The sequence below is a fragment of the Triticum dicoccoides genome, chromosome 2B (assembly GCF_002162155.2).
Source record: "Triticum dicoccoides isolate Atlit2015 ecotype Zavitan chromosome 2B, WEW_v2.0, whole genome shotgun sequence".
NCBI lineage: Eukaryota > Viridiplantae > Streptophyta > Magnoliopsida > Poales > Poaceae > Triticum > Triticum dicoccoides.
Window position 1 is genome coordinate 240,633,330 of NC_041383.1, and position 17,965 is coordinate 240,651,294.

Genomic DNA, 17,965 nt, shown 5'->3' on the forward strand with positions numbered 1-17,965 from the left:
CCCGGAACACTTCCGGTGTCCGAATATAGTCGTCCAATATATCAATCTTTATGTCTCGACCATTTCGAGACTCCTCGTCATGTCCGTGATCACATCCGGGACTCCGAACAAACTTCGGTACATCAAAACTTATAAACTCATAATAAAACTTTCATCGTAACATTAAGCGTGCGGACCCTACGGGTTCGAGAACTATGTAGACATGACCTAGAACCATTCTCGGTCAATAACCAATAGCGGGACCTGGATGCCCATACTGGTTCCTACATATTCTACGAAGATCTTTATCGGTCAAACCGCATAACAACATACGTTGTTCCCTTTGTCATCGGTATGTTACTTGCCCGAGATTTGATCGTCGGTATCCAATACCCAGTTCAATCTCATTACCGGTAAGTCTCTTTACTCGTTTTGTAATGCATCATCCCGTAACCAACTCATTTGGTCACATTGCTTGCAAGGCTTATAATGATGTGCATTACCGAGAGGGCCCAGAGATACCTCTCCGACAGTCGGAGTGACAAAACCTAATCTCGAAATACGCCAACTCAACATGTACCTTTGGAGACACCTGTAGTACTCCTTTATAATCACCCAGTTATGTTGTGACGTTTGGTAGTACCCAAAGTGTTCCTCCGGTAAACGGGAGTTGCATATTTCTCATAGTTACAGGAACATGTATAAGTCATGAAGAAAGCAATAGCAGCATACTAAACGATCAAGTGCTAGGCTAACGAAATGGGTCATGTCAATCACATCATTCTTCTAATGATGTGATCCCATTAATCAAATGACAACACATGTCTATGGTTAGGAAACATAACCATCTTTGATTAATGAGCTAGTCAAGTAGAGGCATACTAGTGACTATATGTTTGTCTATGTATTCACACATGTATCATGTTTCTGGTTAATACAATTCTAGCATGAATAATAAACATTTATCATGATATGAGGAAATAAATAATAACTTTATTATTGCCTCTAGGGCATATTTCCTTCAAGTAGGTGGGTTTGTTCGTCGGCCGCCCATAATAGTACGCAATGAGACAGTGAGAGGTCGATGAAGACGGCGGCATGGCGATGCAAAAGCCGACGCAGATCGGTGAGGGGCCGTCGTGGATGATTCGTCGCGTCGCGAGCACCCTTGCCCGCGCCAGGCGGCGGCTCGGGCGCGATGGACGGGCTCGGCGGCGGCTCCCGCGGCGAAGGGGCTCCCGCGGCGGCTCGGGCGCGACGGACGGGCTCGGGGGCGGCTCCCGTGGTGAAGGGCCTGGCGGGTGGCTCCCGAGGCGACGGGCGCGCCTGCGGGAGGCGGCAAAGGGTCGGCGGGGCGGTTCCCGGGGCGACGTGTGCGGCCACTGGCGACGAAGGGCGCGGCCGCGGGAGGCGGCTCCGGGCGCGGCGACCGGCGGCGCGAGGCTGCTAGAGGAACGACGGGGCGGCGAACGGCACGGGAGGAGGAGGATGGGGCGAGAGAGGTTGAGGAGGGGGCGAGAGACATGCGGGGAGAGGAGGCGAGAGGGGTCGTGCGGGAGGAGGGAGAGGTCGTGTGGTCGTGTGCGGGCAGCGTTTTTTTAACGGCGGGTCAGATTAGCTATCGATGGATTGGTGGCTTAATGCGTGACTTGTTGTGTTAAACACGGGAGGATTATGGGCCATCAGATATTATAGATGGACGGATAAAATTGTTTGGATCTGCCCCTCTCTTTCTTTTATAGTGGTAGGATACTTTAGATGGCTTGTTTTCCTTTGTACTTTTGTAGATAAAACAACCCTTTTATGTTGGACAATCACCAGAGTGGGGAGCTCAATGTAGGGCAAGGTATATTTAAAAAAAAGATATACAAGATTAGTCCAAAGAATCATTTTTTGCAAGTAACCCATTTATATTATTATTATTTTTTTATCCGAGGTAAAGCAAGGACAATTTGTTCACTAAGGTCCATGTCGGAACAACCATTTGTACCCCGTCAAAAGATGATCGAAGCATAGAATTTTACACGAGATTAAAATAATGTTTTCATCGGTGATTACACGAAATATAAAGTAGTGGTTTCATCGGTGAAACCAACTTATTAATAAAAGTGCCGGTAGTATCTCAAAATGAGCGGGCGCAGCAACGCGCGCCATCATGTTCTAGTTACATCCAATGGTTCAACGACTGTGGGAAGTTGAAGGTGACACGTCGCGTGAGAGTACATTTTACACTTGGCTCGTATCATGATTACGTTGACTGCGATGTCGTACCTATGCAAGCTTGTTCGTTATTGTTAGGTCGACCTTGGCAATATGACAATAGTGTTATTCATCATGGTAGAACAAATTCATATGCTCTCATGTTTGAAGGAAGAACTATTAACTTGCTACCCATGACTCCAGATGAGATAGTAAAAGATGAGAAACCTAGAACTCAAATGTATAACGGTATAAATAATAAAGCATCTAGTTGTAATCAAGTTGACGTTGTGCATGCGTTGCTCGCTTTTAATTCTACTTTTTATGATTTGGGCATGCCAACCGGTGATATATCTACTGGATCCACCACTATGTTGGATTGTACACACGAGAACATTGTTGCTCTAAGTGTCCCTGATATTCATGCTATTTCATTTCTTATACCTGTTGCACCGATTGTCCAATATTACAAATCATTTTATCAGGGGACATGCTTCGCTTCAATTTGCACATCTAGTAGCTTGTTTTGCCCTGTTTGGTTTGCTCGGTTTTATAAATTACAGATTATGAAAAGCCGAGGACAGCTTTGTTATCAAGAAAGGGAGGATGATGTGGACATAGTTATTATAGATATGTCTACAAATATTACAGGACATATTTTTCAGGTGATTTCTAGTAATAAATATTTAATTATTTGTTTTAATAACGAGCACAAATATACTACAAATTTATTTGTTATATGCAGAATCAAAGAAGATTTTGACAAGGACATACATGCTATAGAAACAACTACTATCATCTCAAGATTTTACTACCAGAAACAAATCCAACATATATGCATTCATGCCACGCTCCAAAATGAGCTAGTGTCATGCAATGCAACATGCAAAATGGGAGTGCCCATTGCCTGTACGCATGTGTTTGCATGCCTCCAGAAGCAGCCACATAGATGGGCCTGGGCCTTAATTGCTCATGTGACGCTGGGTGGTGGGTGCCAGGAGGAGTGTCGTCCAAGGTGGGCTGTTGCTACACGGCCGAGTCCGTCCGTGCTTTGGAGCCGCCGTCGACTTCATCTATCTTTAATAAATAGTTAGTCTATGTTAGGGTTTAGACTCGGGTTTTGTTTAGAGAAGTTTAGCTATTGCTATTTTTATTTGTCTTCGCTCGTAGCGGCTAGTGCGATCGTCAAGACATCCTATCGAAACCCCATCTTGTGAGATTATTCCATCTAGCATATTCACAATTTCAGATTGCTTGGCTATTATTTTCTTGCATGTTCTTCGATTTTCTTGCAGGAAAAATCCCTCGTGGATAAGTTGATCACACCGTTGGCTCGGGCGATAACGCCGTGGAGTTGGTTCAGCGATTGCCGTGGATATCAGTCGTGTACGGTTGGTAGCGGCATCGTGAGGGTCAAGTCCCATAAAAATCGTAGTTATCTTCTCTCATTAAAAGATCGGGTCCCCGGTTCACATCACTTGATGTCTGTAAGAGTGATTTCTTTTTTTGTTTTTGTTTTTGGTTCGGGGACTGGAGCAAAGAAGAGAGGGTAATTTGTAAGAGTAGCAAACTTTTTTTAGTGGTAAGAGTAGTTTTTTTTAGTGTAGTGGTAAGAGTAGTGCACTTTTATCTCGCAAAAAAAAAGAGTAGTACACTTTTTATTTTTGAGGAGAGTAAGAGTAGTGTACTTTGTCAAAGACTCGAGAGTAGTATTGAAACTGAAGCAACTGGTGGGTCGGGGCCTCCACAGGAATTCCTGGGCCGCGCGGGGGGCCGAGGGAGGGAACCAAGAAACAAACTGAGCGGAAAACCCGGTCGTGGCAGGCAGCCCAGCCGATACGGGCTGCTCGCATCGCGCAACCCCCCATCGCTTGTGACTGAGCTGGCGGCACCACCCCGGCGCTGCGTCTCCCTCCTCTGTCAGTCGGGTCGTCGTCACCTCGCGTGGCGCTGCTGCGAGTGACGGGTGCGGGTGGGAAGGCGCCACACGTCGCCCTTCCTCTGAACGTCGCTGTCTCGCCCGCTCCAGCGGCCGCGTCTGGCTCCGCCTCCGCCCGTGCCCGTGCCTTTCCCAACCTCTCTCCAAAACATTTCCTCCTCCTCCACGAGATAGCAGCGGCGCCCGTGCCCGTGCCCTCCGCGCGGAGGTCCACCACTCGTCGCTCGTCCGGCCGGTTGCCCCATCCGCCTCCGCGGTATTGCCCCCTCTCTTCTCCTCGTGCTTCGTATCTCCGTATATTGATTGATTGGGGGTTCGAGATTTCTACACTCCGATCGTGCGCTGGCTGCGTGAACCCGCGTTTCCAAATCCCACAGAGCGCCTCGCCGCGAGCTGCGAGTGGAGGGTCGCGCCGCAGCCGCAGCCCGCAGCCATGAAACATAGGACAATTTCGTCGCGGGTGTGTAACCATCGCCACCGACGCGGCAATACATGCTTGCTCGGTGCTTTCCCTTTGTTTTTTCATTGAGGGGTCGGTCTTTTTCTTTTGTTGCTCACGCAAAGGGAACAAAGCGAATCACATTTTGAAAGCGAATGTCGTTGTTCCTCTGTTCTGTTGAAGTGTATATGTAGATTGGCTAGTCTTTTCCATCAGTTCGGACTTTTAGTTGCGTTGGCTAGTGCATGAAGCTTAACATGGTCGTGGTGTTTTATGTCCATCCGTCAGCGTGGAATGGAACGTGCAACCTAACTTCTCTTATGTGTCTCATGGTGTCTGAAAACATACTCAACTTTCTGCAGTTTTTCATGTCGTGAATGCAGGGTTTCATAAAGAGCGAGAAGTAGTGCCCAGTGGGATAAGGTGGGTTCCCCTGTGCTCCTTTAATTAATGCTTTATTTGTATTCAAATCTACAGCCGCTCAGCTCTCTATGTGTGAGCTGATGACACTATCTGCTTGGTTCCGCAGAATGGTCACAGGAGCTATCACTGCTCTAAGATGAGACTGCGGCTGCGTCTGCTGGTTCTGTGCTTGATGATAATCCTATTTGTGGTCTACAACATGGCAAGCTACCAACGCAGACAGACTGTGGTAACGCTCGATCGTTTGTAAAATTCCCCGTTATATTCTGCTCGAGAGACGACGCTCATCTGATTATGCGCTGTTACAGTTGGATGAAGACGCTCCCCCGTTTGATACGATGATGGTATGTGAACCCATTGTCTCCACCAAAAGGACCAAGTTGTTTTGTTTGCTGTGGTAATCTTGAAGCAGATACTCATTTGTTGCTGAGGCGTTGACCGTGGCTCCATTGTACATATCAGGGGTCTGACAGGGCTGCTGTTAAGGTATCCGGGACTGGGAGAGCTTCTGCTTCTACTGCTAGGGTCGGGTTTTTGCCTCATGGTATAGTGGAGCCTTACTCCGACATGGAACTCAAGCCATTATGGCTGACAAGAAGCGTGCAATCACAGGTCAGTTGAGCTATTCTGCCTCAGATTGTTGGTTTCAGTACAATATTTCTGTTGGTTTCAGTTTCTGAACGGATTAATGCCTTTAGCTGCTCCCACCTTCCTGAGTACAAGGCCATATGCAGTATTTAATGCTATGTTGGTGTTTTGTTTCAGCAGGAGTCTAACCAGAAAGACAGGTGCTTGATTGCTATCCCTGCTGGTATAAATCAGAAGAAAAGTGTAGATGCTCTTATGAAGAAGGTACTTCGTTTAGTACTTCTTCCAGCAGTGATTTGTACATACAATTATCATGTAACTCTTGAATGCTCAGTTTCTTGCAGAGAACTTTACAGCTATATTGTTCCACTACGATGGGAAGGTCAATGAGTGGAATGATCTACCATGGAGTAAAAGTGTGATACACATCGCTGCTTCTAATCAGACAAAATGGTAAGGCCTCTTTCTACCCTTGCACTGAACTAAGAGTCGGACCTTGACTATCTATAATTTGTATCGATCTGGTATCATTTAACTTCGAGATGACATCTATCTTTTAGGTGGTTTGCTAAAAGGTTCCTCCATCCTGCTGTCGTCTCCATGTACAAGTATATATTTCTTTGGGACGAAGATCTTGAAGTAGATAATTTTAACCCAAGAAGGTATATATGTGTTGCATGAACCCCTGTATTGTTCTTAAACCTGTCATTTCCTATCTGTCATTAAAAATATGCCTAGTGCCAAGGTATCAGTCAGGAATGTGTTCAAACTGCATGTATTCAGCTCTTAAATCCTGGTCCAGGCAACTACAGCCTACAATTATAAACTGGCTGTTGCTGCCTGGTACGTGCTAGGCAGCCAAGTTATATCTGTTTTGAAAATGATGCAACTAATTTGCATATTACGTCTAGAATGTCAACATTGGAGTGTATTGTTCTAATGCCCCCCCCCCCCTCGCGGTGTAGATAGTTTGATCTGTTGATTCTCTGTACCAATTTGTCTAACATTCTATTTTGGAGCAGGTACTTGAATATAGTCAAATCAGAAAGGCTGGAGATATCTCAACCTGCTCTTGACCCTAAGTTATCTGAAATTCATCATCCGATAACTGTTCGTAAGAAAACAGGGAATTTCCACAGGTAGATTTTATGTAATGCAATGCTCCGTTTGCTTGATTTGAAGTTTACAGAATAACTAAATTAAGAATATGTATAATTTGGCAGAAGAGTCAGTCGGGCTAATAAAGATTGTTCAAGAGAAGGGCCACCTTGTTCTGGGTACGTTTTCTTCTTTCTTGTGGTATTACATCTACTTTCCTGGTTGACCAATTCCAGTAATTACTAGTTGATCTGGTGTAGACTGTAGTACACTAGCATTTCTTACTGCTTAAGGACCGTACACTAGCAACGAACCTGCATCTCTAACAATTAATTGATTTCAGATGGGTCGAGGGCATGGCACCGGTTTTCTCGAAATCTGCTTGGCAATGTGCTTGGCATCTCATCCAGGTAAGGGTTAAATCTTTTGATAAAGATTGTTCACATTTGAGGAATTAAACCAAGTTGTAGACCTTTTATGTTGATTACTCCATAGCCATGGGTAGTACAATATGGCATAAGCCAGGGACTTCGGGACCCTGTCTGTGGTTTGTCCCATGTTTAACTTGAATAACTCGTATTAACCATGTATGGAGAAGTGGGGATGGAGCCAACAGTTAGTGTCTTTTGGACTAGGGTACCGTCATCCTTGTTAGTGTTAAAATCAGTTAACATCTACTCCCTCTGTAAAGTAATATGAAATCATTTAGATCACTACTTTAGTGATCTAAATGATCTTATATTAGTTTACAGAGGGAGTATTTACCATGTTCCTTTTGTTATTGCTCTGGAGCACAAAATCAGTTAATATATCTATACAAAGCATTAAAACACTTACTTTTTTTGTGGGGACTAACTAGCCTTATTAGTTCCAACATTTTCTAGAATTTCTGAGATTCATGTGCAGGGTTAGTTCGGATGTATCTTGCTGGTAACTGTCTGGCATATTTCTTGACGGGGATGATTGAAACATGTTGTGATTGCTGCACTTGTCAGGAACTACTCCCTCCGTCCCATAATATAAGAACATTTTTTACACTAGTATAGTGTCAAAAACGCTCTTGTATTATGGGACGGAGGGAGTAATTCGTGGTATGGCTAACTGTTAAACAATAGGGACATAAGACACTGACATGTAATGCAGAAAAACTCGACCTAGCGGAGGGCGATGGGAAGCCCCATATGACTTTGCATTAAGAAGTCGATAGCGAGCACTCGCGTAGGCCAGACCCCTAATGCACGTGGGATGGGCACATACCACTAGCTAACTGAGCAGGGCTAAGTTCTTCATAAAACAGTGGCATATAATCAACCTACTCTTTAGCAAACGTTTGTGTCACTTTACAATAGGACATTTTTTTGTCTTCTGCCTAATTGATTTTGTAGGATTATTCCAGCCATTGAAACATCTCTTGTAATGTGTACAGAATGATCTTGTCCATGGATGGGGTATTGATTACAAGTTTGGATATTGCGCCCAGGTATTATATTGGTGACATTTATATAGCCATAGCATGCTTTAAATTTAAAGTTTCCAAAGCAAAGGGCATTTACGATGTAGTTACTGTCCACACTATTGCTCTTTCTGCTTGAGGTAATTTGACCTAGAGGAATGGCACTTTTCTGGATTGCTTATGTCCTTATTTAGGCGATTTTTGGATTGACGTACTTAAGCAGTATGGTGAACTCATTGTCTAAATAAGACATCGTTCGCAAGGGAGTTCAATTAAAGTTTCCCTTTCAATTGTTTTAGGGTGACAGGACAAAGAACATTGGAGTAGTTGATAGCGAATTTGTAGTCCATCGAGGTGTACAGACATTAGGAGGTTCTGCAATGACAAAGGTCCGTATAAGCTTCTGTTTTCTTAGTCACAACCCTGGCATCCTGTCAAATGTTATGGCGGACATGATCGATTGCCTTGGTTGACAGGTGGAAACTGTATGAATTATGAGTAGATGGCCATGGAAATATCACTTGATAATCTTAAGGACAATGTCAAGCTTACATCTGCATTTTCAATCATAATGATGTAGGACGTGATGCTGATGTTTCCTCTCATGTTTGCTTTTGAATTGTAACAGCGTACCCGTGGCAAGAACTCGCATGCACTTCGCCAGAAAACTGCTCAAGTGCAGCAACAAACGAGAGTATGTCTTTGCCTGAATGCAGAATGCACATTCCAGATTACGTAATGCGTTTGTTTCTGTGACATTTCCATAACGCATCTCATAACGTGTTACCAGGGGAAGGCAGCAGGCCTTGACATGAGGACAAAGGTGAGCTCACAAATTACTTCGTTTCGGCACACTGCCACATTACACCTGTCTTAAAAATCGATGCGAGCTGAGAGCTCTGGACCTAAAACAGCAACAAGTCTAAACAATCGTCAGCGTTCCACTTGTAAACTACCTCTACTGATAAACTGTACCTAGGAATATCAGGGCAAACTTTATATGCAGTTAACCATGTCATGCAATGATTGACACATCTAGTTTTGGCAGTTTATCACAGTTTGTTGTTTGGCCTAGTAGGTCAGGAGAAAATCGCGGGTGGAGCTTCGTGATTTCCAGAAGCGCTGGGAGCGCGCTGCGAGGGAAGATAGAACTTGGGTGGATCCATTCACTCGCTCCCGGAGAAAGAGGAGGAGCAGGCCAGCAGTAGATTAACACACTTTTCTGCTCACATTTTCTCCCTTTTTCATGTGCTCAGGTCGATTTTGAGACGCCGAATACTCGGCCGTCCAGCTCTGTGCAAAACGTTGTGAACACTGCGTGCTTACAGGCGATATTTCCATGACTATATGAGAAGATACTGTAGATTCGAATGGAAAGTGTCTCATGTGTCTCTGTTGTGCCTTTTTCTCTCAGTTTTGCTATTTCTCATCTACTCCCTCCGTCCCAAAATTCTTGTCTTAGATTTGCCTAGATACGGATGTATCTAATACTAAAACATGACTTGATACATGTGTATTTAGACAAATCTAAGACAAGAATAGGGAGTAGATGAGAAATAGCTACTTCACACCTAATTCTTCAGCCATCGGATTCAAACGCCAAGATTCGTATTTTTACCAGAATTTTTTGGATGAAAGCATGGTGTTGTGCGAGAGGCCTAGTGGCCCACCAGGTGCAACTTTTCATTTTTTTTGTTTTTTCCTTTTATGTCATGTCTTGTTTTTGTTTTTGTGCAGAGCACATCTGCGTCTTTGTTCTATTTCCCTTTCCATCTGGGCCCATTCCTATGTATTTTTTTGTCTTCAGTTTTTTTTCTTGAAAAGCTTCCTTAAAACAGAGTCAAAAGTCATTGAAGTTTGCGAACCAACCTGTGGTTGGATGGTTAGAGGGATTGTGGTATCCCTAGCCCACTAGGGTTCAAGTCCTTGTGCTCGCATTTATTCCTGGATTTATTTTATGATTTCCGGCGATGCGCATCTCCCGTCGATGACGAGGTGCCTACAGTGACTTCGTAAATTTGAAGATGATATGTCGGCTCAGTCTTTCGGAGGTGCTCATAGGGGTAGGGTGTGCGTGTGTGTGTCATAGGGGTGAGTGTATGCGCGTGTACATGAACGCTTGCGTCTATATTGTGTTAAAAAAAATCATCGAAGTTCACTTGGGACTGTTGGGTAACGTAGTTATTTCAAAAAATTTCCTACGCACACGCAAGATCATGGTGATGGCATAGCAACGAGAGGGGAGAGTGTATGTCCACGTACCCTCGTAGACCGTAAGCGGAAGCGTTATCACAACGCGGTTGATGTAGTCGTACGTCTTCACGATCCGACCGATCCAAGCACCGAACGTACGGAGCCTCCGAGTTCAGCACACGTTCAGCTCGATGACGATCTCCGGCCTCCGATCCAGCCGAGCTCCGAAGATGAGTTCCGTCAGCACGACGGCGTGGTGACGATGATGATGTTCTACCAGCGCAGGGCTTCGCCTAAACTCCGCGACGATATGACCAAGGTGGAATATGGTGGAAGGGGGCACCGCACACGGCTAAGGAACGATCCGTAGATCAACTTGTGTGTCTATGGGGTGCCCCCTACCCCCGTATATAAAGGAGTGGAGGAGGGGAGGGCCGGCCCTCTTCTATGGCGCGCCCTAGGGGAGTCCTACTCCCACCGGGAGTAGGATTCCCCCTTTCCTAGTCCAACTAGGAGTTCTTCCATGTATTAGGAGTAGGAGACAAGGAAGGGGAAGAGAGAAGGGAAGGAAGGAGGGGGTGCGGCCCCTCCCCTTAGTCCAATTCGGACTAGGCCATGGGGGGGCGCGCGGCCTGCCCTAGGCAGCCCCTCTCTCTTTCCCGCAGGGCCCAATAAGACCCAATACTTCTCCCCGGCGAATTCCCGTAACTCTCCGGTACTCCGAAAAATACCCGAATCACTCGGAACCTTTCCGAACTCCGAATATAGTCGTCCAATATATCGATCTTTACGTCTCGACCATTTCAAGACTCTTCGTCATGTCCCCGATCTCATCCGGGACTCCGAACTCCTTCGGTACATCAAAACTCATAAACTCATAATATAACTGTCATCGAAACCTTAAGCGTGCGGACCCTACGGGTTCGAGAACTATGTAGACATGACCTAGAACTATTCTCGGTCAATAACCAATAGCGGGACCTGGATGCCCATATTGGCTCCTACATATTCTACGAAGATCTTTATCGGTCAAACCGCATAACAACATACGTTGTTCCCTTTGTCATCGGTATTTTACTTGCCCGAGATTCGATCGTCGGTATCAAATACCTAGTTCAATCTCGTCACCGACAAGTCTCTTTACTCGTTCTGTAATGCATCATCCCGTAACCAACTCATTGGTTACATTGCTTGCAGGCTTATAATGATGTGCATTACCGAGAGGGCCCAGAGATACCTCTCCGACAATCGGAGTGACAAAACCTAATCTCGAAATACGCCAACTCAACATGTACCTTCGGAGACACCTGTAGTACTCCTTTATAATCACCCAGTTACGTTGTGACGTTTGGTAGTACCCAAAGTGTTCCTCCGGTAAACGGGAGTTGCATAATCTCATAGTTACAGGAACATGTATAAGTCATGAAGAAAGCAATAGCAACATACTAAACGATCAAGTGCTAAGCTAACGGAATGGGTCAAGTCAATCACATCATTCTCCTAATGATGTGATCCCGTTAATCAAATGACAACTCTTTTGTCCATGGCTAGGAAACATAACCATCTCTGATAAACGAGCTAGTCAAGTAGAGGCATACTAGTGACACTTTGTTTGTCTATGTATTCACACATGTATTATGTTTCCGGTTAATACAATTCTAGCATGAATAATAAACATTTATCATGAAATAAGGAAATAAATAATAACTTTATTATTGCCTCTAGGGCATATTTCCTTCAGTCTCCCACTTGCACTAGAGTCAATAATCTAGTTCACATCGCCATGTGATTTAACACCAATATTCATATCTGTATATGATTAACACCCATAGTTCACATCATCATGTGACCAACATCCAAAGGGTTTACTAGAGTCAATAATCTAGTTCACATCGCTATGTGATTAACACCCAAAGAGTACTAAGGTGTGATCATGTTTTGCTCGTGAGAGAAGCTTAGTCAACGGGTCTGTCACATTCAGAGCCGTATGTATTTTGCAAATATTTTATGTCCACAATGCTCTGCACGGAGCTACTCTAGCTAACTGCTCCCACTTTCAATATGTATCCAGTTTAGAGTCATCTGGATCAGTGTAAAAGTTTGCACTGATGTAACTTTTACAACAAACTCTTTTATCACCTCCATAATCGAGAAACATCTCCTTAGTCCTTACTAAGGATATTCTTGACCAATGTCCAGTGATCTACTCCTAGATCACTATTGTACTCCCTTTCCAAATTCAGAGCAAGGTATACAATAGGTCTGGTACATAGCATAGCACACTTTATAGAACCTATGACTGAGGCATAGGGAATGACTTTTCATTCTCTTTCTATTTTCTGCTGTGGTCGGGATTTGAGTCTTACTCAATTTCATGCCTTTGCAACACAGGCAAGAACTCTTTCTTTGACTGTTCCATTTTGAACTATTTCAAAATCTTGCCAAGGTATGTACTCATTGAAAATCTTATCAAGCGTCTTGATCTATCTCAATAGATCTTGATGCTCAATATGTAAGTAGCTTTTACTGAGGTCTTTTCTTTTTAAAGAACTCCTTTAAAACACTCTTTTATGCTTTGCAGAAAAATTCTACATCATTTCTGATCAACAATATGTCACTCACATATACTAATCAGAAAGGCTGTAGTGCTCCCACTCACTTTATTGTAAATACAGGCTTCATCGTAAGTCCATATAAAACTATATGCTTTGATGAACTTATCAAAGCGTATATTCCAACTCCGAGATGCTTGCACCAGTCCATAGATGGATCGCTGGAGCTTGCACATTTTGTTAGCACCTTTAGAATTGACAAAACCTTCTGGTTGCATCATATACAACTCTTCTTTAATAAATCCATTAAGGAATGCAGTTTTGACATCCATTTGCCAGATTTCATAAAATGTGGCAATTGCTAACATGATTCAGACAGACTTAAGCATCGATACGAGTGAGAAAATCTCATCGTATTCAACACCTTGAACTTGTTGAAAACCTTTCGCAACAAGTCGAGCTTGGTAGATAGTAATACCACTATCAGTGTCCGTCTTCCTCTTGAAGATCCATTTATTTAACATGGCTTGCTGATCATCGAGCAAGTCAATCAAAGTCCATACTTTGTTCTCATACATGGATCATATCTCAGATTTTATGGCCTCGAGCCATTTCGCGGAATCTGGGCTCATCATCGCTTCCTCATAGTTCGTAGGTTCATCATGGTCTAGTAACATGACTTCCAGAACATGATTACTACACCACTCTGGTGCGGATCTTACTCTGGAAGACCTACGAGGTTCTGTAGTAACTTGATCTGAAGTTTCATGATCAGTATCATTAGCTTCCTCACTAATTGGTGTATTTGTCACAGGAACTGATTTCTGTGATGAACTACTTTCCAATAAGGGAACAGGTACAGTTACCTCATCAAGTTCTACTTTCCTCCCACTCACTTCTTTCGAGAGAAACTCCTTCTCTAGAAATGATCCATTTTTAGCAACGAATATCTTGCCTTCGGATCTGTGATAGAAGGTGTACCCAACTATTTTCTTTGGGTATTCTATGAAGACGCACTTCTCCGATTTGGGTTCGAGCTTATCAGGATGAAACTTTTTCACATAAGCATTGCAGCCCCAAACTTTAAGAAACGACAACTTGGGTTTCTTGCTAAACCACAGTTCATATGTTGTCGTCTCAACGGATTTAGATGGTGCCCTTTTAATGTGAATGCAGCTGTCTCTAATGCATAACCCCAAAACAATATTGGTAAATCAGTAAGAGACATCATAGATCGCACCATATCCAATAAAGTGCGGTTACGACGTTCGGACACACCATAACGTTCTGGTGTTCCAGGTGGCGTGAGCTGTGAAACTATTCCACATTGTTTTAATTGAAGACCAAACTCGTAACTCAAATATTTCTCTCCACGATCAGATTGCAGAAACTTTATTTTCTTGTTACGATGATTTTCCACTTCACTCTAAAATTCTTTAAACCTTTCAACTATTTCAGACTTATGTTTCATCAAGTAGATATACCCATATCTGCTCAAATCATCTTGTGAAGGTCAGAAAATAACGATACTTGCCACGAGCCTTCATACTCATTGGTCTGCATACATCAGTATGTATTATTTCCAATAAGTCGGTAGCTCGTTCCATTGTTCCGAAGAACGGAGTTTTAGTCATCTTGCCCAAAAGGCACGGTTCGCAAGCATCAAATGATTCATAACCAAGTGATTCCGAAAATCCATCTTTATGGAGTTTCTTCATGCGCTTTACACCGATATGACCCAAACGGCAGTGCCACAAATAAGTTGCACTATCATTATTAACGTTGCATCTTTTGGCCTCAATATTATGAATATGTGTATCACTATGATCGAGATCCAACAAACTATTTTTCATTGGGTGTATGACCATTGAAGGTTTTATTCATGTAAACAGAACAACAATTATTCTCTGATTTTAAATGAATAACTGTATTGCAATAAACATGATCAAATCATATTCATGCTCAACGCAAACGCCAAATAACATTTATTTAGGTTTAACACTAATCCCGAAAGTATAAGGAGTGTGCGATGATGATCATATCAATCTTGGAACTACTTCCAACACTCATCGTCACTTTCCCTTCAACTAGTCTCTGTTTATTCTGTAACTCCTGTTTCGAGTTACTAATCTTAGCAACCGAACAAGTATCAAATACTTAGGGGCTACTATAAACACTAGTAAGGCACACATCAATAATTTGTATATCAAATATACCCTTGTTCACTTTGCCATCCTTCTTATCCACCAAATATTCAGGGCATTTCCGCTTCCAGTGACCATTTCCTTTGCAGTGTAAACACTCAGTTTCAGGCTATGGTCCAGCTTTGGGCTTCTTCACAGGAGTGACAACTTGCTTGTCTTTCCACTTGAAGTTCCCTTTCTTTCCCTTTGCCCTTCTCTTGAAACTAGTGGTTTTGTCAATCATCAACACTTGATGGTCTTTTCTTGATTTCTACCTTCGTCAATTTCAACATCACGAAGAGCTCGGGAATCGTTTTCGTCATCCCTTGCATACTATAGTTCATCACGAAGTTCTAGTAATCTTAGTGATGGTGACTAGAGAATTCTGTCAATCACTATCTTATCTGGAAGATTAACTCCCACTTGATTCAAGCGATTGAAGTACCCAGACAATCTGAGCACATGCTCACTAGTTGAGCGATTCTCCTCCATCTTTTAGCTTTAGAACTTGTTGGAGACTTCATATCTCTCAACTCGGGTATTTGCTGGAAATATTAACTTCAACTCCTGGAACATATCATATGGTCCATGACGTTCAAAACGTCTTTGAAGTCCCAATTCTAAGCCGTTTAAGCATGGTGCACTAAACTATCAAGTAGTCATCCTTTTGAGCTAGCCAAACGTTCATAACGTCTGCATCTGCTCCTGCAATAGGTTTGTCACCTAGCGGTGCATTAAGGACATAATTCTTCTGTGCAGCAATGAGGATAAACCTCAGATCACGGATCCAATCCGCATCATTGCTACTAACATCTTTCAACACAATTTTCTCTAGGAACATATCAAAATAAACATATGAAAGCAACAACACAAGCTATTGATCTACAACATAATTTGCAAAATACTACCAGGACTAAGTTCATGATAAATGTAAGTTCAATTAATCATATTACTTAAGAACTCCCACTTAGACAGACATCTCTCTAGTCATCTAAGTGATCACATGATCCAAATCAACTAAACCATAACCGATCATCACGTGAGATAGAGTAGTTTTCAATGGTGAACATCACTATGTTGATCATATCTACTATATGATTCACGCTCGACCTTTCGGTCTCCGTGTTCCGAGGCCATATCTGTATATGCTAGGCTCGTCAAGTTTAACCTGAGTATTCTGCGTGTGCAAAACTGGCTTGCACCCGTTGTAGATGGACGTAGAGCTTATCACACCCGATCATCACGTGGTGTCTCGGCACGACGAACTTTGGCAACGGTGCATACTCAGGGAGAACACTACTTGATAATTTTAGTGAGAGATCATCTTAAAATGCTACCGTCAATCAAAGCAAGATAAGATGCATAAAGGATAAACATCACATGCAATCAATATAAGTGATATGATATGGCCATCATCATCTTGTGCTTGTGATCTCCATCTCCGAAGCACCGTCGTGATCACCATCGTCACCGGTGCGACACCTTGATCTTCATCGTAGCATCGTTGTCGTTTACGTCATCTATTGCTTCTACGACTATCGCTACCGCTTAGTGATAAAGTAAAGCAATTACAGGGCGTTTGCATTTCATACAATAAAGCGACAACCATATGGCTCCTGCCAGTTGCCGATAACTTCGGTTACAAAACATGATCATCTCATACAATAAAATATAGCATCACGTCTTGACCATATCACATCACAACATGCCCTGCAAAAACAAGTTAGACGTCCTCTACTTTGTTGTTGCAAATTTTACGTGGCTGCTACGGGTTTAGCAAGAACCGGTCTTACCTACGCATCAAAAACCACAACGATAGTTCGTCAAGTTAGTGCTGTTTTAACCTTCGCAAGGACCGGGCGTAGCCACACTCGATTCAGCTAAAGTGAGAGAGACAGACACCCGCCAGCCACCTTTAAGCACGAGTGCTCGTAACGGTGAAACCAGTCTCGCGTAAGCGTACGCGTAATGTCGGTCCGGGCCGCTTCATCTCACAATACCGCCGAACCAAAGTATGACATGCTGGTAAGCAGTATGACTTGTATCGCCCACAACTCACTTGTGTTCTACTCGTGCATATAACATCAACGCATAAAACCTGGCTCGGATACCACTGTTGGGTAACGTAGTTATTTCAAAAAAATTCCTACGCACACGCAAGATCATGGTGATGGCATAGCAACGAGAGGGGAGAGTGTATGTCCACGTACCCTCGTAGAACGTAAGCGAAAGCGTTATCACAACGCGGTTGATGTAGTCGTACGTCTTCACGATCCGACCGATCCAAGCATCGAACGTACGGAGCCTTCGAGTTCAGCACACGTTCAGCTCGATGACGATCTCCGGCCTCCGATCCAGCCGAGCTCCGGAGATGAGTTCCGTCAGCACGACGGCGTGGTGACGATGATGATGTTCTACCGGCGCAGGGCTTCGCCTAAACTCCGCGACGATATGACCGAGGTGGAATATGGTGGAAGGGGGCACCGCACACGGCTAAGGAACGATCCGTAGATCAACTTGTGTGTCTATGGGGTGCCCCCTACCCCCGTATATAAAGGAGTGGATGAGGGGAGGGCCGGCCCTCTTCTATGGTGCGCCCTAGGGAGTCCTACTCCCACCGGGAATAGGATTCCCCCTTTCCTAGTCCAACTAGGAGTTCTTCCATGTATTAGGAGTAGGAGACAAGGAAGGGGAAGAGAGAAGGGAAGGAAGGAGGGGGTGCGGCCCCTCCCCTTAGTCCAATTCGGACTAGGCCATGGGGGGGCGCGCGGCCTGCCCTAGGCAGCCCCTCTCTCTTTCCCGCAAGACCCAATAAGGCCCAATACTTCTCCCCGGCGAATTCCCGTAACTCTCCGGTACTCCGAAAAATACCCGAATCACTCGGAACCTTTCCGAACTCCGAATATAGTCGTCCAATAT

General features: G+C 43.9%; 1 protein-coding gene across 4 annotated transcripts; it reads left to right on the plus strand.

Annotated features, from left to right (window-relative positions):
* The first annotated feature begins 4,107 nt into the window (after positions 1-4,107).
* Positions 4,108-9,511, plus strand: LOC119363303. 4 transcript variants are annotated; one of them, XM_037628628.1, is made up of 16 exons: positions 4,112-4,373; positions 4,919-4,979; positions 5,086-5,208; positions 5,288-5,323; positions 5,442-5,591; positions 5,745-5,831; positions 5,902-6,020; positions 6,128-6,229; positions 6,590-6,706; positions 6,791-6,844; positions 7,009-7,075; positions 8,092-8,145; positions 8,418-8,507; positions 8,747-8,812; positions 8,909-8,941; positions 9,197-9,511. In XM_037628628.1, the coding sequence occupies exons 3-16, from the start codon at positions 5,116-5,118 to the stop codon at positions 9,329-9,331; spliced, it is 1,203 nt and encodes a 400-aa protein (XP_037484525.1). In that variant the 5' UTR covers positions 4,112-4,373; positions 4,919-4,979; positions 5,086-5,115; the 3' UTR covers positions 9,332-9,511. The 4 variants fall into 4 exon arrangements, with proteins under 4 accessions (XP_037484528.1, XP_037484525.1, XP_037484526.1 ...); XM_037628629.1 differs by having other exon boundaries at positions 4,940-4,979; XM_037628630.1 differs by having other exon boundaries at positions 4,114-4,373; positions 5,748-5,831; positions 9,197-9,509.
* The last annotated feature ends 8,454 nt before the right edge of the window (positions 9,512-17,965 follow it).